Source organism: Microcaecilia unicolor, chromosome 8 (assembly GCF_901765095.1).
Source record: "Microcaecilia unicolor chromosome 8, aMicUni1.1, whole genome shotgun sequence".
Lineage (NCBI taxonomy): Eukaryota > Metazoa > Chordata > Amphibia > Gymnophiona > Siphonopidae > Microcaecilia > Microcaecilia unicolor.
Genome location: NC_044038.1, coordinates 155,755,043 through 155,777,202, shown reverse-complemented (window position 1 = coordinate 155,777,202; position 22,160 = coordinate 155,755,043). Strand labels below are relative to the sequence as shown.

At 43.0% G+C, this 22,160-nt stretch overlaps 1 protein-coding gene across 1 annotated transcript; it reads left to right on the top strand.

Moving 5' to 3' along the window:
- The first annotated feature begins 147 nt into the window (after positions 1-147).
- Positions 148-17,661, top strand: LOC115475935 (zona pellucida sperm-binding protein 4-like). The gene is made up of 12 exons (XM_030212013.1): positions 148-388; positions 2,319-2,440; positions 4,668-4,758; positions 5,114-5,269; positions 5,960-6,150; positions 6,924-7,021; positions 9,790-9,917; positions 9,996-10,185; positions 10,266-10,413; positions 16,119-16,197; positions 16,875-16,973; positions 17,188-17,661. Exons 1-12 carry the CDS (start codon positions 190-192, stop codon positions 17,319-17,321), a joined length of 1,635 nt encoding a protein of 544 aa, XP_030067873.1. The 5' UTR covers positions 148-189; the 3' UTR covers positions 17,322-17,661.
- Positions 17,662-22,160: the final 4,499 nt, after the last annotated feature.

The window sequence follows — 22,160 nt, the reverse complement described above, 5'->3', positions numbered from 1 at the left end:
TAATGCCTGTTGTACTCACCTGCTGATGGGTGGTTGATGAGTAGAAACCCCCGTCTTCTCGCAGTGTGAGGAGGCGTGCCACCTGAATGAATGAGGGAATTGGTTGACCCCCAGTCCTTCACTTGCCCCTTAAAATAGTGAGGTATAAAAGCCTGCATTAGTGGACCTGTTCTTCAGCTTGCTGAGGAAATGGGTGTTTTGATGATCGGGCGGATGATGGTGCGCTTTTTACTGACGGTGTGGTTTCTTGCATCGTCTTTTGGTGCTCTGGGTGATTTTAGGTCAGGTTTTGTTGGGGATTCTTCCCTATTAGACTGTAATTATAGAAGCCTACAGCTCACTCTTCCCCGTGGGCGGGATGGAAATGTTCTAACGTTGGTCGTTCTAGGTGAGTAAAGTTGAGCCTTATCTTATCTATAATCTAGGGAACACTTAAAAAGGTGGTCATGGTTTATAGTATATGTGGAAGACGAGTTTATCGTTTATGTAGATTTAAAGGTCCATAGGACTCTAATCTGTTCGCTAGATCTGGTCTAACGAAAGGTGGCTTAAAAAGCTACGTATGCATCTAAAAAAAATAGACCATCTCCATTGAGTCACGTGTTAATAAATAACACTTGCTAAAGCAGTCTTCTCTCCGCTCCTCGAAACTTCCTCCTTTTTTTTTTTTTTAAGGTGTGCTATCCAGTCTAGTAAGTGTCTAAAACCCCACTACACAAAATGCATATGAGACTTAATGCAGCCTAACCAGTCTTCTCCAATTTAAAACTCTCAAGATGCATAATAGTTTAAAGCTTTTACTAATGTCTGTGTACAACAGTTTTCCCAAACTTTGTAAGAAAGATGAGCTAATGCTATTTATCATAACTATTAATGACACGCTACATTTTAAGGCAATATCTCCCAGATACTAAGAGTAGCTGCTCTTAGTATCCTTCTGAACTAGTAACCTGTTTCAGTCCTCGGAGAGAGGAGTTGGCAGCTGAGAACCTGAATTTTTAAGGGGGTTAAAACTGTAAACCCCATCTTAATTCTGAAAAATATTTGAAATATTTCAGAGAACTCTCCATAAAATTTTCAATTTCTGTACTACTGCAAATCAAGTTTTCTGGGTTCTTTAATGCATGAAATGCTAGTTATATGATTATATTTTTAGTATGATGTACCTTAAGGTTTTTGGGCAAAATAGTTAGGCTTAATGTCTAGGTTTAAAAAAAAAAAACCCTCCAGAAACAGAGCCACTAAGTAGGAAGACACAAATAATTAAAACAAAAAATCCCTCAAGAGTATGATAGAAAAGGAGATCTTTATTCCCAAATTGAATATGTAAAATAGATAATGGTGTACTCAGTTTATCTTAAGCCATGACTCTTCCTGTCTAAGCCTTCACAAGGCAACAAGAACTATGAGCCATCCCTTTAAAGATATCAGTTGATAAACTTGGTGTGAATACTGTAATTCAGTAACAAAATTTAATATATAGTCAATGTTTAATAGTAATGGTGACTCCAAAAAGTCAGTTACTTTAAGTTAGTACTTATCTGAAGCTCGAAATGGTCCAACTGATGGCTGGCTTGAGGTTGTATCTGGGCACCAAGTGAGAGCTTTAAAGGGATGGCTCACAGTTCTTGTTGGCTTTATGAAGCTTTAGGTGTGAAAGTGTCAAAGCATAAGAAGAGTTCTCATATTCAATTGGGGAATAGAGATCTCCCTTCTAGTGAAGCATTACATCTTATGCTCTGACACATTTTAAATGTAATGAATCACAAATCTTACTAGAGGTTTGGGGTTATGTGCTTTATGGTGGGGTCTTCACTATAAGTTTCTCACAAGTAACCTGAGTCAATCACAGGTAAGAGGAAGAGCATACCATAGCTATAACAGTTAACTTACCTGTGTCCCCCCCCCCCCTCCCATAGCACCTACAGCTGGTAGTCTGTGCTCTTGAAGCAAAGTATCTTATGCAGTTATCTACTAGTTTCCTAAGTACGTGAGTGTTGCCATACTAGGACAGACCAGAGGTCCATCAAGCCCAGCATCCTGTTGCCAACAGTGGCCAATCCAGGTCACAAATACCTGTCAAGATCCCAACAACGTTCAGTACATTTTATGTTGCTTATCACAGAAATAAGCAGTGGATTTTCCCAAGTCAACTTAATACTACAGCCACTAAGCTGATGTAGTATTTCACCATTCCACAGCTAATAGAAACTGTTACAATTTTTCTGAAGTGTTAAAATTGTATACTATTGTAAGCTACAAGAACTGTAAAATCAATTGTAACTTTCCTGACATTCCCTCTCTTCTAATTTTCTTAGATAAAGACGAGAAACCTCATCCTCTCCATAATGACTCAGTCTGTGGAACTTGGCTTGGTCAGAAACCAGATGGTTCTATTACCATTGGTGCTGCCTACAATGGTTGCTATGTGATTGAGCAGGTAAGGGGTTAATAAGGACTATTCTAGTCTGGGAATACTGATTCTTTAAGAGGGTTAGCACAAAACTAGTACTTTTGGGGATGAGGGGAAAAAAAAAAGCACACCTTCCATATTAGCCCCCTCTCTGTATGGGCCCTGCTGCAGATAACTCGAGCTAAGCTTTTAGTAAACCCCCTTAGTGACTTCTAAAGCTGTTATCCCTGTGCCTTATGCAATGTTTTCTCTAAGGACTGAGTTGAAGTGAGCAAAAAAATTTGTTACATTACTGTTGGCACTTTTTACAACATGTAAACACTTGCAAGGAAGCTGGAAAGAATTCCATGAGCCATACTCTTTATGCTTTCCCTACTTATTTGCTCATAGCTACTCAAAATACTGGGTGTAGTGCAGTTTAAAAGGGAACACTGCTCTCTGTATGAGCGTCACTTTTTAAAAAACAGAAGGGGAGGACAGTAAAATATAGAGAGCAGATGTAAAGTTCAAACTGCCATATTCCAACCACTAAACTACAAATTAAAAAAAGTAAATAAAACAAATGGAATAACATTTTTTTTATTGTACTAAGCTTTTGTTGGCTTCGAGACCAAAACCTTACTTGTTCCAAGTGTTATGATGTCCTGAAAGGAAGGTTTTGTTGTTATAATCCAATAAAGAGCACCTTCAAGTTTCCATTTTTATTCATGTTTAACATAGCTGCCATTTACTTGGTCCTAGTCTCTGGTTTTTGCTTTCCTTGTCTTGCCAGGATTTCATGTCTCTCCATTTCAGCTTTCTTCAGGTTTATTACTATTCCAGTCCTCAATTCCCTCTGTCTAGCCACATTTCACTCAACATGGCTCCATTTTATTTCCTTAATCACCCCCAGTTTCTCACTAAAGCTGTCCTCTCCTTCATTTTATCCAGCAGCTGTAAAAGTACAAACATTGTGGGGCTGTACTATACATACCCTAAGCTTCTGGTCCCACCCCAGAGCAAGAGGACATGGGGTGGGACCAGTAGCAGAGGGTATATACAGTTCAGTACCAGCAAGTAGTTGGCCTCCCTGGCTGCACTGTGGAACAGGACAGCTGCATGCATGGCCGTAGTCATAACATTCTTATCGCATTACCTAGCCTGTAAAGCTAAATAGCTTGCTTTAACAATCCTTGATTAAAAGTGTCATGGTCTCAGTGCTCCATCTCTCCCCTCAGTGTCTGGTCTGTTAACTTGGTCTCTGATCAGTTGATGCTTTGTTTAGTTGCTCCCCTTTCTGTTCATTTACATTCACCCAGAGGTTATAGATATCAATACTAGAGGCTCTTCTATATATCGCCAATACAAGTAAGCTAGATGAGTTACTCCTAAACTTACCCAACAGGTTGTCATGGGGCTCAAATTTGCAGCAGCTATGCATTGTGAACCCTCTGGGTCCATGATCTGAGAATTCTCTGGAGGGGGAAGATGGTTAAGTCTACATCTAGTGAGGCTTCTCTCAGGAGCAATAAATACCATGTCAGTTGGTGACGATGAGGAATTGGTAAAACATACACTGCAACTGGATTTGCCTATATGAACAGGAAAGTAGGCTTTAATGCTTTTCCACAAGGGGATAACAAAAGTGTAAAATAACTAGGTATCTCAGAAGCAGCTATCAATAGAAATAAAACATGGAAAAGGAAATATACCTTTTTTTTATTGGACATAATCTTATCATATTTTCTTTTCCATGTTTTATTTTGTTTTCTATTGATAACCTTCAAAAGTGGACTAACACGGCTACCACTCCTCTCTACTTCAGTAGCAGCTGAACTCAACAATATGCTTGCTTGACACCAGTTTGTGGAGACACTACAATGTACTGGTGGAACAGCTAGTCAAACAAGTGAAAACAGTATTTGATGCCTTAAGTGACAATCTTTTCATTCTTTATCCCCCTGCATGGATCATAGAAAGCACTATCAATTTTCAGACCTGTTCTCTCCCCACACCCCCATTCCATGAGCAGTTGTCTTGCAAATGGAGAACAAGACCTGATTGGAAATCCTAGGATTCAGTCCTGTAAACCAGGGTAGTAGCATATTAAAGGCAACATTCTTCAGATCTACTCATCCCTAGATTTTGTCCAAGTAAATGGATGTTACAATGGTTCACTTTATTCTAAGTGATTTGTCTCCTTGCCCCCTTCCCCCTCCAAAAAAAAGTATCTAAGGTGGACCCGATAACATGATTTTTTTTTTTTTGCTCACAGAATGGAGAGTACATAATGACAATTGGCATTGCAGATGTCACTGGGCAAAATGTGGTCCTCCAGGAGACCCTAAGGTGCCCCATACTGCCAGGTAAATTCACTACACTGACTGTAGTATTTACATTAGTACACTGTACATAATTACAGAATCCATGGACTCTCATAGTGCTTGACAGCTGTGGTCCATGGAGTAGGAAAACTATTCCCACAGCTGCTGTCTTATCTGTATAAAACTTTCAGTTCATGACATTGTCATGGGGAAGTTGTACAAGTTGACAGCCTTTGCACACTTCTGTTCATGATGAGCAAGGATATCTTAGTCATGATCTAACATTATCGTCACACAAGACTAGACACATTACACAGGTCTGAATAGTAAATCTAGCTTCAAGCTACTGGCATAATTGTGCTTTTAGATGCAGTCTCATTGTGGATTTTTTTTTAAGTTCAAGATGCTCCAAGTCCAGGGGCATGTGCTGCTGTGAAGAAAGAAGACAGGCTCTCCTGTGCTAGTCCAACTGTCACCCAAGACACCTGCCAAGAAAAAGGCTGCTGCTACAGCACCAATGATGCATCTCTTCCCTGCTATTATGGAGACTTAAGTGAGTTCCAAGATTTGAGATGTAGTTAGCTGAATACATTATAAGCTTTGTTTTACTTCTGTTAGCTTTTAACCATGTCTGTAGAGGCAAGCCTTAACCTTTGTCAAGAGTGCTCCAATTCTGGTACTGGAGCCATGTTTCAAACTACACTATAGCTGGTAAAAATATAGGACATCTGCTAGTGTCCCATCTACTTGAACACCTCATTACTAATCAATTAAGCACCTGTAATGCTGCTTATCCTCCATTAGCCTAGTAGCTGGATCTGTTGCAGTATGTTGATTGACTACTAGAACATGGCAAAACATTTTGGCAAGTTGTCTTAAGGTCTCTACCACTGCACACAGCACCAAGTCTGCTTCATATGTTGCTAAGCAACACCCCATACAGAGTTATAGGACAGTCTGTATATGTAGGCTGTTCTAAGTCTGTCTTATGCCTACATTTGTCACCACAGCTGTAACCTGTTTTCTGCTATAGTGTATTCCAGGCCCATACATGACTAGTCTGTTAAAAGGGCTCTTCATATGCCACGATGGAGTCAATTATAGTGGGCTCTGTAGCAGTAGCCAGCTGGCATGCAAGACTTTGCACATCAGCATTTTCTAAATTTAAACTTAGAAAAAAGTCTGACTAACCCATTCTATGTACTAAAATCAATGCTAACATGCATCTCCAACTCCATTCTAGTAACAGCTCAATGCAGTAAGGATGGCACCATCTCCATTGCGGTCTCCAAAGAGGTGACACTACCACATCTTCTGCTTAACTCGGTCCATCTTCTCTCTGTGCAAGAAGGCACATGCAGTGACCTGAGCATAAAGAAAAATGAGGTCTTCATACTGTATCAGTTTCCTCTTTCTTGTGGGAGCACTATCTGGGTAAGTTTCAAAAAAACAAGAATGAGGCCATGTAAGGGATTTTGTACATAGTCATCTGACTAGCTTTGATACACACATGGAAAGCCTCAGCCATGTTTCTAGTCCAGGTGTCTCCTAATCTTGGCCCAGTCTAGGTCACTAAAGCTCAACTCTTAAAAGCTTTAAGCAGCTGATCATTGCACCCGACTCAGTACATCCATATTAAATGGATGACTATTCCAGACACCACTGCATTAAAAGCTATAATGGGTGTAACTTCTGCATAATCTTTCAGCCAGTCCTCTAGTGTGGTTAGTGGTACTGCATTATATACATGCAGAAAAAAACATGGAAGTAACATGGACCACACTTGTATGCATGGTCAATATTGTAAGGCTTGCAATTAGATGTTAGTGCCAGCTAGTAGTACCTCTGGATATTGGCAGGGCTTAGGCAGACCCAAGGTTAGGACAGGCCTTTTTGCTAACTGGGTAAGAACAAGCTTGCTAGCTAGACCTATAAATACTGGGTACAATATCAACTGTCATCCCCCCCCCCCCCCCCCCCCACTCACACACAAGTATTCATCTGCTGGGACTAAGGTCTTTAGTGAATGGAGTACATTGCCACTGTATCCATAAAGTTAGAGAACTTGTTGTTAAAATGCATTCTAAAAGCATGGGAAGTCTGTCATTGCACATCAAACTAATTGGCAATACTTAGTATGACTGAGCCAGTCCACTGCACATCACAGTGGATTTCCAGATATGTAGCTAATGCTGTTTTTTTCTTAGGTGGATGGAGACCAAATTGTCTATGAGAATAGATTGGAAGCAGCTAAAGATGTAAGGACTTGGAAGAATGCATCCATCACCAGAGACAGCACATTCAGGTAATGTTGGTAAACAATTGAGGTGCCACTTGAACTGTCTGGACTGTTAACTAACCAGTCTGGTTCAGACCTCTAAGCTGAACAATAGTTTCACTTGGGTGAAGCCTTGCACCATCTCTGGTTTTGAAAAATAAACCCAGGGTCCTGCTAGCTGTAGCTTGTTCAAATAGCTGACCTAAGCCTCTGTTTAAATATCAAGCTTGTTGCCTAACTCAATTACTGCCACAGCTGGCACAAATCCTCAATACTTCTGGTAGAGGAAGCAAGGCAGACTTGAAGCCACACAGTTCTCAATCTCGTATTCTAATGTTAGGCCAGAAGGGTCACTGCTAATATCTTTACATCATACAGGGCCGTGCTGACACGGTAAGCATGGCAGGAGGGTGCCATTCTCTGGGGGGCGCCCCGCCGCACCATGCTTACCTTGCCCTCTTCTCCCCAGATCCTTTTTTTTTTTTTGTTTAAATTTACCTCTCCGGCGCGTGGCAGCATAGCGTTAGTGAGGAGGAGGCGGCGCTCCCCCGCGCCGACGTGTCACTCTTCCCTTCGCTCGGTTCCGCCTTCTTCTGACGTCAAATGACAACAGAAGAAGACACGTTGGGGCGGGGGAGCGCCGCCTCCTCCTCACTAACGCTACGCTGCCATGCGCCGGAGAGGTAAAATTAAACAAAGGATCTGGGGAGAAGAGGGCGGGTAGTGTTGCGATCGTTTTCGGGGGGGGGGGGGTGCGCTGGCGGGGCCAACTGCAGGGGGGCACCGGAGACCCTAGGCACGGCCCTGACATCATATAAAAACCACTTGTCTTTAGACCCATCACTTCCAAAACACGTACTTCCTGTCTGATCACAGCAGTCTCTGGCATGGTGTCCCTTGCCTGGAACTCACTTCTAGCTGCCTGCTAACTATAAGCAGGTTTCCTCTTAGGCAAAAACCATTTGCCACCGTTTTTCTGTCCCAAAACATCAAATCCTCCATTTCCAATCTGGCAATTGCTCTAATCTTTCCACTGATCTTACTATGGCTTCTCTTGAATGATCTTGTCTCTAGGGACAATACTGTTCTCCTGATTTTTCACATGAAAATCTTGTACTACAACTAATTTTGGTATCACTGGAACCAATTTCAACTGGTGGTCCTCTCCTTTCCAAGTAACTTCCCTTTTATTTGTCCTTTAGCCTCTCGTCCTGTTATACTGTAATCTATGTATGCAGGTGATTCTCTTATACCACATCAAGTTTGGATGCTATTGATTCCTGACAAATTTCCTCGTTGCTTTTCTTACCCCTCTTTAAGAAGCTCCCCATAGCTTACTTGACTCTATAATATCCTTGACCCTTTGCTTAAATCCTGCTTTGGATCATATCCATTCCTTATTTAAATTGCTCCTTGTGCTACCCTGCTCCTTGATTACTGTAACTTCTCTGGTATTCTCTATCCTCTTTGAAATATTACAAAACAGTAAAAAATACTGGTGGACTTCTGACTCATTGGTTTGACACGTGCCCCTTTTTGCACTCACTGGCTTCCTATTGGTACCATATCACAAACTCTAATCCTGGCCCACAAAGGTGCTCTACTTGAATGCCCCAGCTTTATCTCCTCCATTATCACACCATACATCCCTCCTAGACACTTCATTTCAGCCTTTTGCTAATAAGCTGTCCACTCCTTTTCTGCCTCTGTCTTGAAGCTACAAGATGTTCAGTTTTTCTGCCTCTGTCTTGAAGCTACAAGATGTTCAGTTTTTCTGCCTGGCTACCTTCTGATATTTGAGCTGAAATCTATTTTTTTTTTTTGGGTGGGGTCTGCTTTAGACACATTTGGAGTCCAGTTGGTCTGGTCAACAGAATGACACCAGCTGACCCTCCTTGCTCTTTGCTATCCTTTTTTAGTATTGTACAATATATAAACACCATAGCTGCTATTCCTGGTTAGTGGTGCAAACACCCCTGCAGAAGTAGGCCCAGGGTTAAATTGCTTTAGAGGGGTTCTCAACCCAGTTTGCAGAATGTCTAGCCAGATTTTTTTCAGGATACCCACAAATATGCTTGAGACTTGCATGTGGGTAGATGAGAACTCCTGCTTAAGATGCTGCTTTGGAAGTCTTCCCTCATAGACAAGGTATGCATGCTTTCCTGCAAGTGGTTAGCTTGTCTTCTAGAAAGCAATGAAACAATTACACCAAATGAGTCTTTGCTTATAACTTAAAATGAGTCATTGGAAGGGGTGGGGGTGGGGGGAACAGATCAGGTAGGACTGGAGAGGGGTTAAATCAGCAAAAAATTGAAAAGGATAGTGGGATCAAATGAGAGAAATACGTGTTTGCAAATACTGCAGAAAGAGGCTGTATTAGTCGTCAGGGGTTTAAACATACAAAGTAAATCGTTCTTAGTAAGGGGTCTTGATTTTTGAAGACTTGGGGCAACTACATGTCACAATGTATATTCAAGTGCTTTTAACTTTGGAATACATGTAATATTGGTCTGTAAATGGAAGCATCTTTGTATAAATTGTACTGTTATCGTTTCTCAATTACTGATAAGCTGTATTGGTGACTACATGTTAACTTTTTAGACCTTGATGCAGGCACTTTGCCAAAACACATCCCATAATGCTTCCTCTATTTTGAGCCTTTGTCCCATTTGAGGCCCACTACTTTTTTGAGCTGGGTTGGAAAAGCATCAAAAGTTAAGAGCTGCTGATTTCTTAGAATAGAACTAAAAATCTTTGTGCTGAAACACTTTATCTTAAGCACTTTTTATATCTAGGTTGACTGTTCGCTGTAGTTTCACTGCAAGCAGCTTTCTCCCTTTGCAAGTTGAAGTCTTCACACTTCCCCCTCCTCCCTCGGTCAACAGTTCTGGGCCCCTCCTTTTGGAGATGAGGATTGCCAAAGGTAATTTTTAATTTTCTAGAAACTGCACACCTTAATGTAACAGATTGAGGCCTGATTATCAAATCTGTCTACATACAGATGGACAATATGGCTCGTACTACCTGGCTTCAGACTATCCTGTGGTGAAACTCCTCAGAGATCCGGTTTATTTAGAAGTCCGTATTCTGCAAAGGACAGATCCAAACTTAGTACTGGTCCTGAACCAGTGTTGGGCTAATCCCTTTACAACCCCCCTGCAGAAACCACAGTGGCCTATCCTGTTGAATAGGTAAGCAGCTAAAGGCAAAGACCAGGGAGGATGGACTACTATCAAGGTTGCTGTCTTAACTATTTAAACTTTATCCACAGTTGTCCATTCACTGGTGACAACTACCAAACTCAGCAAATCCCAATTGATGCTGCATCTACAAGACTTCAATTCCCATCTCACTATCAGCATTTTGTTGTAAAGACCTTCACATTTGTCAATGACTCCCAGCATGCTCTTAAAGGGCTGGTAAGTTGTCTACCACTACACCCTAACGTAAGGCATCCACTGTCTTAATTTGTGTTGATCCATTTTATGGCGGGTTTTATATTGTAGACCAGATTCTCTCATGGGCAATTGCAGTATATTGGTTTTAATAAGACACTTAAAGCAGCATAAATATCAGGTGCTTTGAATTAAACATGGAATAGATGAGCACAAAACAATGACATCTTGAATTGGTAACAGCACTGCTTCTGGAGATTGGGGGGGGGGGGGGGGGCATTTTCAAAAAAAATCCAAGTTGCAATTTGGACATCGCAAAATGTCCAAATCCAGGGGTGGGGAAAACTATTTTCAAAACATGGATGTCTGCTTCATTTTGAAAAATACTGTTGGATGTCCATGTCAAAAATATCCTAATGCAAGCCATTTGTAGTGCACTGGTCCCCCTGACATCCCAGGACACCAACTGGGCACCCTAGGGGGCACTGCAGTAGACTTCATAAAATGCTCCCCCACCCCCTTGTGGGTGAAGGGGGGCACCTATATATATGGGTAGTAGGTTTTGGAGAGAGCACTGTTTCCTCCACAGATGTAACAGGTAGGTGAACCCAGGCCCATACCCCCCCCCCCCCCCCCCCCCCCCCATCTGAAGTGCACTGCAGTATCCACTAAAACTGCTCCTGGGACGTTCATGATATGTCATGGACCTGAGGCTGGTACAAAATATTTTTAAATGGGTTGTTTTTGTGAGGGAGTTAATGACCACGGGGGGGGGGGGGGGGGGGGGGCGTAACAGGTCATTCCTGATTCAGGTAGCTTCAGGCACTTTTGTGCCATATTCATAACACGTCTGGGTGAAAATGTCCCAAGGGACTTTAATTATGGGTCAGATGCCCAAGTCCCACCTCTTGACATGCCCCTTTAATTTGGACATCCTTGCAATGGACTGCAGTTGGAAGATGTCCAAAATCAGGTTTTGATTATACTGATTTGGACATTTCTGGGAAAAGGACATCTTCCGACTTGAAAGATGAGACATTTTTCAAAAAGGAGCCCACTGGTGTCAAATGATGACAATGTTCCTCCTTTTGAAAAGGAGCCAGATAGTATCTCTAGGAGAAGAGGCCCTTTGGGCCAGACTTCATAGCACAAAGGTGCCAAGAATTCATGCCCACTTGGCATGTATTCTGCACCTTGAACAAAGGCTTGCACATCTGGTGTAAATCCTGACATGCAGCCCCAATTGCCATACCACCATTAAGCTTTTGGCATGCCTCTCCCATAGCCCCACCCCTTTTGGGTTGTACAGATCTTGATAGACCTGAACTGTGTGCAGCCAGATAAAATTACAAACGTCACTAAATGGGGTTTTTTTAGGTTTTAGTAAAACCTTTGACAGTCCCACATGACCAGGGGTGTAGCCACAGGTCTGGATGGGCCCAGGCCCATGCCAACATCCTCGTACTGGGGGGGGGGGGGGGGGTGCTCCGCCATCGCTGCAGTTCGCACCTGCCCAGCAGCTCTATCGATGCTCTTCTCCTGCCATCCAGCCTTAACCCCCCCCCCCCCCCCCCGTGAAGCGCCTCGCATCTGCTGTAAAGCAAGTCGCATCGGCCCTTCACTATCCCGCCCTCGTGGAAATAGGAAGTTACATCAGAGGCTGGGACACAGTGAAGGAAAGGCCGATGTGACAAGGCGATTTGCGTGCTTTACAGCACAGCACATACGAGACGCTTCACCGGGGGTTTTTTTAAGGCTGGGTGGCAGGAGAAGTGTTGATGGACCTGGTGGGGAGGGGCTCGGATGGGAGAAGGGGCAGGAGGGATTGTGGGAGAATGGGTCTGGGGCCGAAAAGGGGGGCCCTAATGCAAGGCATGTGGATGAAGGGATCTGGGGGCTGAAAAGGAGGGTAGGTGGGATAAGGGGGCCAGTACTGGAACTGGGGGCTGAAAAGGGTCAGGGGCTGAAACTGTGCAGACTGGGGGCTGAAAAGGGGACAGGGAGGGAGAAGTGGCTGGGGCTGAAGCTCTGGACTGGTGGGAGAAAAGGGCTGGGGCTGAAATGGGACTGGTGGGATAGTGGGGCTGAAAAGGCGTGGGAGATGTGGGCTGGGTTGCACTGGGGGCCAAAAAAGGCAGCGAGAGGGAGGGCAGACCCTGGATGAGAGAGGGAGGGCAAATGGTGGATTGAAAGGGCAGACACTGGATGGCAGAGCGAAGATAGATGCTGGATGGAAGGAAGATGAGATAAGCAGAAACCAGAGACCAAGCTGTAAATGTTTTGCTTTAGGATATAGTATTGTAGATGTTCTAATGTTTAGAACATGCAAGTCATAAGTAATGCCACACTGGGAAAAGACCAAGGGTCCATCGAGCCCAGCATCTTGTCCACAACAGCAGCCAATTCAGGCCAAGGGCACCTGGCAAGCTTCCCAAACATACAAACATTCTATACATGTTCCTGGAATTGTGTAAATGAGAATTTTTTTTTATTGGACTAATTTTAATACATTTTGACTTTCAGAGAACAAAACCCCCTTCCTCAGGTCAGGATAGCTACTGTAACAGCACTATACTGTATTGACCTGAGGACAGGTTTGGCCTCAAAGCTAAATGTATTAGTCCAATAAAATGGCATTTTATATTTTTTCTATTTAATTTGTAAAGTGGTTGGTATTTGGGGGGTTTTCAAATTTTGCATAGTACTACAGGACATTTTCTGTTTCTGTGGTGTTGCATTGTATGCAGTCTGGCATCTTGGGGGTTCAGTTTTTGTCTAAATAGAACATTTTGATTACTTATTCAATAGTGGGTTAGGGTGTATCTGTGTGTGTGAAAGACATGGCTTTCAGTTGGCATTGACTGCAGGATCGATCTGTACTATTGTCTGGTTTCGTTTTACAAAAGGTGACTTGATCTAGTGTTCACTGTAGTGATGCGTTCCTTTTCCTTGTGTGACTTGTAGAAATGACTGCTTATGGTATGCTAGAATTCCTCTATAGGTACCGCGTTTTGTATTCTCAGTATGCCTAATACTGGATTTTGGAGGGGGGGGGGGTTGTTGATGACGGCCCCGGGTGTCAACTACCCTAGGTATGCCACTGCTTTGATCGCTACTGATGCCAAATTATGGGGGACGGGGACAGGCAGGGTTGATGCCAGGCTACAGTTCCAGGCTGGAGATCTTGAGACAGTCCTGCATTTCTGACCACCCCATTGTTATGGGACTTGCAGCACTGATTTTCCAGGGGCAGAATCAGGCACTGCAAATCCCACACTGATTTGGGTTATAAAGTTTAAATCAGGACTGCACAATCTCAAGCCTGGAACTGGGTAACTTGCCATCTGATTTCTAATTTTCTTTATTTTGCAGTTGGTAAGGGGTGATCTGTGTTCTGCACGTGACGTAAAATTCTGTGGGGATGTATACAGGGACTTCTCTGGCTTTTTAAATGGGAATGTCAGTTTCAGAATTTACATGTCTTATGAATACAGCTTAATGGGCATTTGTTACAAAGCAAAGTTTGAAGGATATGTGCTGTTGACGTGTTTTATAGCAGTCATATTTGGTCAGTGTTTATGAACCAGGTATGTGGGTGGTTTGTTAATGCAGGTGAGCTGTTTACTTAGAAATCCATCAAGTGCACTCTAGGGCATTAAGGAGTATCCCAAGAAACACCACTCACACCTAGTGCCCACCCAAAATGTCAGGTCTGACTGCACATGACTAATGGAGTGCCCTTGGTATAGGCCCTAAAATGTTTGAGTGGAAGGCAATAGGGTAGCAGTAAATGGACCTTCATCTGAGGAAAAGGATGTTGGTGTGATATAAAAAAAAATATTGGTTTTGCTGAACGAATATTTGCCTCTTGCAGAAAGCAAAAATCTGCACTAGGCTAGATATGCCTGATGGTGTAATATGCAAAAGCTAGAGGGATGATGGTCATAATGTGGCAGCTTAGCATTAATGCTAAATGAAAGATCATGCATTTGGGATGCAAAGAGAAAGTAGTTAGGAGTGAACTTGTGCACAAACAGCAGGACTTGGTGGTAGGATACAGAGTGTAAAAGCTAGGATGCTCAGGTACATGGGGAGAAGTGTATTACTTCCTCCCGTTTCTTAGCCCGCATAGGAAAATAGAGCTTAGACTCCATTAGGCACAGCCAATTACCCAGCATCTCACAAGAGCCAAAACAGCAGTGTCATGTATTCTATCACTCTCCTGATGTTTTTGCACGTGAACAGTCGGTGGCCATTGGTTAATTGAGTTGTCAGTTCTGCGTGCACAGCCAGAACAATACCCTTGTGTCCTCTCTAGCTTCCTTAGCCCTCACACTGTCCTCAGCCTGTCAGCAACTGCCAAGGTTACATCCACCTTATATGAAAAACATACACAGCTGCAAACTAATGTTATGAAGTGTCAGTTCTCAGCTCACGAGAAAGCAATGATTGTTATACAAGATGCTGAGTTTAGTAGGCTAACATGTGAGAACCAGACTGAGCAAAGTACAGGCCTTAGGCCTAGCCCTTAGGAACAGTTAAAGCATAGAAAGGTGTATATACAATCACCAGTAGGAAGAGGTGAGGCCCCTGTGTAAGACTTAAGACCATTTAGAATATTGTACAAGTCTAGAGACTGCACCTGCAAAATATATACAGGATGACAGCCTAAAAGGTGACCACTAAAATGGTAAGTGGTCTTCATCATAAAGCATATGGAGACACATACTTTGGCGGAGGCAGGAGAAGGAATATATGGACACTGAAATGTCTGGGATAAATGCACAGGAGGTAAGGCTTGAAAGGAAGCTTAGGATGAAGGGGATACTTGAGTAACCTGAGGAAATGGTAGAGAAGCAGTATCTGAATTCAAGAGCTTGGGACAAGTACATAGGATTTTCTAAAGGAGTGACAAGAGTAGATAGCATAGAAGGGGCAGACTGGAGAGGCCATATAGTCCTGCCTACATTTTTCTGGTTAAACTCCACAGATTTATACAATCTGGGGTCTTGTATAATGTCATACTCGGTGGTAATCTGAGACATAGCCACTGGGAAGCAACACTTGGGCTCAGGGGTGTAGCCAGACTACAGATTTTGGGTGGGCCTACGCAAGAAGTGGGTGGGCACAAAGTGCTCTTCTTCCCCCCCCCCCCCAACTGAACCACCACCACCACCACCAAAAATATCTCAGCTTGCGGGGAAATGCTGCTTTCCACCATGGCAGTCTGCAGTACGCATGCGCTGAAAACTGAGCATGCGCAGGTGCTGGTATCGTGGAGAGTAGTGTTTTCTTTACCATTAGGAGGAAGTCTTCAGCTGGCTGAGCTTGGGATCCCCACCAGCTACCACTAAATGTGTGGTACTGTTGGGTGGGTGAGCCCTGGCCCACCTGTGGCTACGCCACTGCTTGGGCTACCTGTGCTGTTACCAGAGGACAAATTATAAGGGAGGAAATGCAAACTAATGGCAGCAGTGCTACAGATGCTTGAGTAAGTAGTTTGAGGTATTGGAGCAACACTTTCATGCAGACTGGTATGCAGTTAGGTATGTAACTTGCATAGGCTAAACCACCTTTGCCCAGTAGTGACACTTGATTTTAAAATCAGGCTTATCACTTAAACTTGGCATCATTGCACTGTCAAACTTTTCACTGCCTACTAGCTATTGCAACACCATAAATGCATGCCATGGAAGTGAAATGGTGGTTTGTTTGTTTTTTTTCTGCAGGTTTATTTCCATTGTAGTGCTTCAGTGTGTGCCCGTTCAAGACTGGAAACCTGCTCAACCACATGCTTACCTGCAAGAAGTAAGTTGTTTTCCTTCATCCAGTGTCATGACTCTGGTTTCTAGTTGCTACCCCAGTCATATGTTCAAGGAAATCTGTCCTATTATCTTAGTTTATATTCCATTCTACTCCAAAGCAAGAGTACAAACAGCATATCTTAACTGATTTAGTGGTACACTTAAGAATGGCAGACTACACTGTTTAAATGCAGGGTTGTGCATATAGGCTGGAAAACAGGATAAAATCAGCACAAGATCACTCCAGGCTCTGCTCACACTAAAGTAGCCAGAAGGAAGTTTTCAAGCACATGGAGAATGCCCCGGTTCTCCTGAATCTGGTGAGCTGATAGTAAGTCAAAATGTCCTGTCAATTTTGGATGGTTTTTCTACAGCTAAATCGTACAGATTAAATGCAAGCTGTACCACTGCCAATTTGATGGCAGGCAAAAATATAGCTACCTGGCTGTCATGCAAACACCAACCTAAATCTTATTTGGCACATGTACCTCCCACGGAGTTAAAACCTGTTCTTTGAACTTTGGAAGTTTGTCTCCTAAAGGAAAACAAAGGATCAAAACTTATCAAGATGAGGTTTAATGCTGACTTTCAAAGCCTAACAAGAATAGCTGATCAATTTCTGACCAGTCCTAGTAGTTCACTACTAATGGCTATATCCCTAAAACTTTTTTTCCCTTCCAGAGAAAAGAATGACTAATTGGGATACTACACAAAACCTTGTAACAGCAGATGGACCTGTAGACTTTCACAGCAGCAATGGACTTGAACATCTCAAAACAGGTGAGTATGGCTTTCAAGGATTGGTGCAGAACTAGAAGGAAAAGATGTATAATAAAGCCATTTTCAGGGACATGGCAGCTCAGACTAGCTGTTTTTGGGAGAGCTGCCAACTATCTTACTAAAGATCAGCCTTGTAATGGGGAGGAGGGTAACTTTCCTTATTTTACTTGTGGTGTGTAGTTTCATCATTGCAATTTTAATTTCTCTTTTTCAGGCACTGCTGAGACTACTGACCAGTCAGTACTGGACTGGGCAAGAGGGGCTATGGCTACAGTGGGGGTGCTTGGAGTTGTTTTCGCAGCTGTTACACTTTGGAAGTTTCGTAAGGAGAGGAAACCAATTTTGTAAAGGCCTAATAAAATGATTTAATAGAAATATTGTCTTTCTATTTTTACATAGCTCAAACTTGAGCCAGGTCAGCCTATGACAGTATGAAACCTAACAACCTTAAATGTTGAAGATCCATAGTGCATAGGTATACAGGTTCTCCTCTTCCCATAGTGCAGGACTTGGGTCAGGACAGGTACAAATGTTACTTTATTGCATCATGGTGTGACCATACTTCAAAACTGTTCGTCATTGCATCAAATACTAGCAGATTAGAAAAGGTACCAATAATGGCAATAAAAAGGGGATGGGACAACTTTCCTTTGAGGAAAGGCTTAAAGCAGTTGAGGCTGGTGGAGGGGAACAGGTAGATGTAAAATGCTAGGAGGAAAGCAATGAAGCTACTTACATGAATTTTCTGTGATCTTGCATGTAATTGCCAGAATGTGGTAAAGCAGCAGAATTTAACTTTCCTAGTCCCATTAAGATGGACTTGAGAATCCATTACACATTGTTTATCATGGAAATAAGTATCTTTTGGGTACTTGTGTCCTGGAAGGGATACTGGGCTTGATACACCTTCAGTCTGTCCGTCTGGCAAGATATAGGTTGACATCAGAAGATGGGTGATTTGAATATAACATCTTTGACAGAACCAGAACAACCAGCTGAGGCCATGTGCAGCTATGGCTCATCCCATTCTACCTCAACCCATGGTGCTACGGGAAGGAACATACATAGCTCTCTACCTCTGAGCTGCTACCATACTGGTAATGTTTAAGTGCTCTATAGGCATGAGCAGGTGGTTTGGTTGCAAGATAGGCCAGTGCTGGCACTTCCATCAACTGAGCTGTGTGCCAAGACTTCTGCCCTTTTTACTCAGTCACTTAAGAGCAGATGTGCTCAAATAGCTTGTATTCTACAATACAGGGAGCCGTTCATAAGAAATGCCATAGATCAGACCAAGGGTCCAGTTTTCAGTATCCTGCTTCTACTAGTAGCCAACCTTAGTCAAAGTACCTGGCAGAATCCCAAAAGTATCTATCCATGTTCCTCTAGCCCCAGAAAAGGTAGGAAAGCTGGTTTGTTTTTTTGTCTGGACTCCTTCCAGAAATCAAGCTACACTACTTGCTATATTCGTATCCCCTGGCAAGAGTTCAGAGCTTAATTATGCTGAGGAGGGGGGGGGGGGGTCCTCCACCTTAAACTTTAAATGCCCTACAGAAGTTTGGTGTACATAACCCAGTCAGGTGTTGAGACCCCTTGGCAGATCTATCCGGTCTGGCATATCAACCCCCCACCAGCCTGCAGTCCTACCTTAATCACTTTGGTTACCCTTCTATTTCCTAATTCTATGCCACTTTGGCATGAACATAATTGTACATAAGGTGCAGTTGCACCATGCAGATTGATGGGTATGGCAACAGTTGCTGAGCAGATGTCAACAGGTTAGGAGTTACTTTCCTGGTTAGTGACTCCTGTGGAAGCTAGTGTTGCATAGCTAGGATTTGGGTTATTTGCACTCTTGAATGATCATATCAAGATCCTGCAATTTCTCACAAGCTGCATATGGTTTGAAAAGGTTAAGCATCTTTCACAGATCCTGGATCTGCAAGTACTTGGCAGTAGACTAAGGTAATCCACCATTTACCTTTCTCAATTGGGTTATAATCTGTACTAGCTGCTTGTTTAATAGGACACTACCTCCTGTCCAAGGCTCTTCCTCATGGGGGGGGGGGGTCTATTTCCCAAAAAGCATGACACTATAGTACATGCCACACCTGTTCTGTATGTTCAAGAAAAATAGGTAGCACATGAGTTAAAATGTGGATTTAGCCAAGGCCAGTCTTGCCTTGTGTTTAATGGTCTGTTCAGTACTGTTCTAAGCCTTACTGCCTCAAATGGCAGATCTGTATTTTTGGGACTTCAGTGTATATACAATCCAGGTGCCATTTGCATCTCTTCTGAGTGCACAGACCTTTGTTCTGCATCTACACACTTCTGATGGGGTAGTGTGCTGCAGTCTCTGCTCTGGCCTTGTTTTCCTTGTGCTCCATGACAGTTCAACAGACTCCTGCCTACCTACTTCTATTGTACCTGAAGTTTGTTTAACTTCCCAATGCTTATGTTTATTTACTCTGACTCTCTTCCAGGATACCCAGAAGTAAGCTATATAGCCAGACTGTTTGTTTAACTAGCATAATTGCCAGTACAGCTCTCTTCCATGCCAAAATTCTCATCAGCCTCTGGTTTGAGCTGCTTGAGCTTTTCTCTTAAAAAAACAAAACCCAAAGCTACTCCCTGACTTACAATTGACATAATTGTTAAACTTTCTTTGCCCCAGTTCATGTAAGTCTGAGTTGAGGATCTGAATTGACAAAATCCCTCCAGCTCACAGCTACAACATGACACCTACCTAAAATGCCCGCTTTTATGGACAAAATCAAACTTGCTCTATACTTTGTAACAAGTTGTCTAAAGAGACATTGATACCAAGCTGATGTTGCCTGTGTAGGTATTAAAGCTTTTAAGTGTGTGGGGGAAAAATGCTCCCTGGTTTGCTGTAGTTTCTGATGTATAAAAGCAACCCTATTTAAACTTTTCACTCTGCTTTGAAGTGCAGGTAGGGGAAACTTTATTGCAAGATTCTTAAATATAGTACTTGGCTCTTGACGTTGCTCAACCAGTCCTTGGGCTACACCCACCCAGTCCACTTTTCAGGATATCCTGAATGAATATGCACCATGGGCATAACTGGCCAGTCAGGTTTTCAGGATATCCACAATGAATATGCACCATGGGCATAACTGGCCAGTCAGGTTTTCAGGATATCCACAATGAATATGCAGAAGAGATTTGCATACTGAGATGGTGCATATTAATTCAGGATATCCTGAAACGCTGGCTGGGTTTGCCTTAAGGACTGGGGTGAGAACCCCTGCTGCCAATAAATAGAACAGATGCAAACACACACCAACCACACAGGGAGGATGAAATAAATGGAAACTAGATATTCACTGGAGTAAACGTTTATTCAGACAGCTGACATGCAACATACATTCTGGGCCGGCATCAGAAGTCTTCTACAGGAACTTTAAAAAAACCCGCCTAGCTTCAAAGTTTCACCAATCAAACAATAAAAAAACTTGTGGTTCAAAAGACATGAATGGCATATAATCCAACAAAATAGCTGTAATAAGCATGCCAGGGCCAACTGCTTGCATAAGGCAGGGTTTCCTAAAGATGTCATGGGGCTACCTGATCTTAGCGGTCTGATTTTTGATAATGAATATGCATGAGCCTGACTTGCATGCACATCTTGGGAAAATGTGACCAACTGGAGGTCACTAGGACAGGTTTGGGAAAGGCTGGCAAGCCTGGTATGGAGATTATGGTGTGGAGGATAGACTGAGCTCATAGGCTTTAGAAAACTAGTGGAGAGAGAATCTTTTGTGTAGTGCTATTACAGCTAAGTTAGCTTTTGACAACACTAATTGTCTTTCATCTCATCAGATGAGTAAAGTCAGGTACTGATAAGATTGGAGGCTCAAGCTCACAGTGAAAGCCTAAGACTACAGGACTGGTATTACAAGTTACTGTCACAGTCATTCTGGATCCTTTAATGCCCTCCCCAAAAAAGATCATGTAGAACTTGGTCTATAATCTTCTGGCTGTTTTTACTGTTCATCAGTACAGCTACTAAGCTGGGTGAATTCTAGCCTTCAATGTTTTAATGGATGTGAATCTCATCATGAAAATTTTATTTCAGTGTTTCTCCACTAGTTAATGTTAACATGATTGTAGTGCTTTCCTATATAATAATTCTCACCTCCAACGTTCTGTGCTTGGGACCGTGGCTCCCTGGAGGTGGTTGTCTGCTAAGCAGACACGCACTGATGTCATGACAGCTGATGCCAAGGAGAGAAGTAGGGAAACACGCGCCTCGGAATCATGTCACCCCCACGCTACGGCCCCCTTGACCCCCCCCCCCCCCCGTGAACCTGGCGCCCCCCTAGGCCCACCGAAAACTGCCCTCTGCCACCATTGTGGACTACCTGTGCTGACGGGAGACCCAACCCCCCGACAGCCAAAGTGCTGTTGTGGCTTTCGTGTTGCTGCCTCAATCATCTCTGCGTGCGTCTGAAATCAGATGCACGCAGAGGAACTTCCAGAGAAGATGATTGAGGAAGCAACGCGAAGGGCACAACAGCACTTTGGCTGTCGGGGGTTTGGGTCCCCGTCAGCACAGGTAGTCCACAACGGCGGGGCAGGTTTTGCCGGTATGGGAGGGGGGTCGAGGGGGCTGTAGCGCGGGGGGGGGGGGGGGGGAGAAACTGCCTGCCTGCCTAGGGCACCTTTTCTTGCCTTCAGAAATGGGCCTGTTTTACTAGTTAATAACATATTTGTAGATGGCCCTGACCAATGTTTTACAGAAGGACAATAGCAAAACAATTCTAGTTTATAAAACAAAATAGATACAAAAAGGTAAGAATACAAACTTTACAATTATTTAAAAAAAAACCAAAAACTATAATAGCTGGTTTGAGAATTAATAAATACATAGATCTTAATACTAGAGGTAGAGCTCCATAATCCTGAAGTAGTTGCTGCCAACATTTGTTTCTATATCAGATTTTCCCAATATTAGTCTTTCCTCCTTTTGGGCGTCATATGTAGAAATGGGACCTAGAGTTATAAAAAAAAAAAAACCTAAACTTTTTAGTTGAAACACTAGCCTAACAATTAGGAATGCTGGCATGCCCTATATGTTGGAGGCTTATCAGAAGTGGTATAACATAGCTCATGGTGAGGTAATTTATAGTAAATGATAGCAGATCTCTAGACCTGCGTGGTTCATCC

What these genes read in the sequence shown, in the direction of transcription:
- LOC115475935 (XM_030212013.1), top strand. Translation starts at nt 190, where the DNA reads ATGGGTGTTTTGATGATCGGGCGGATGATGGTGCGCTTTTTACTGACG. An exon ending in TCTAACGTTGGTCGTTCTAG is followed by an intron (nt 389 to 2,318) that starts GTGAGTAAAGTT and finishes TAATTTTCTTAG; the next exon opens with ATAAAGACGAGAAACCTCAT. An exon ending in AGCATGCTCTTAAAGGGCTG is followed by an intron (nt 10,414 to 16,118) that starts GTAAGTTGTCTA and finishes TTTTTTCTGCAG; the next exon opens with GTTTATTTCCATTGTAGTGC.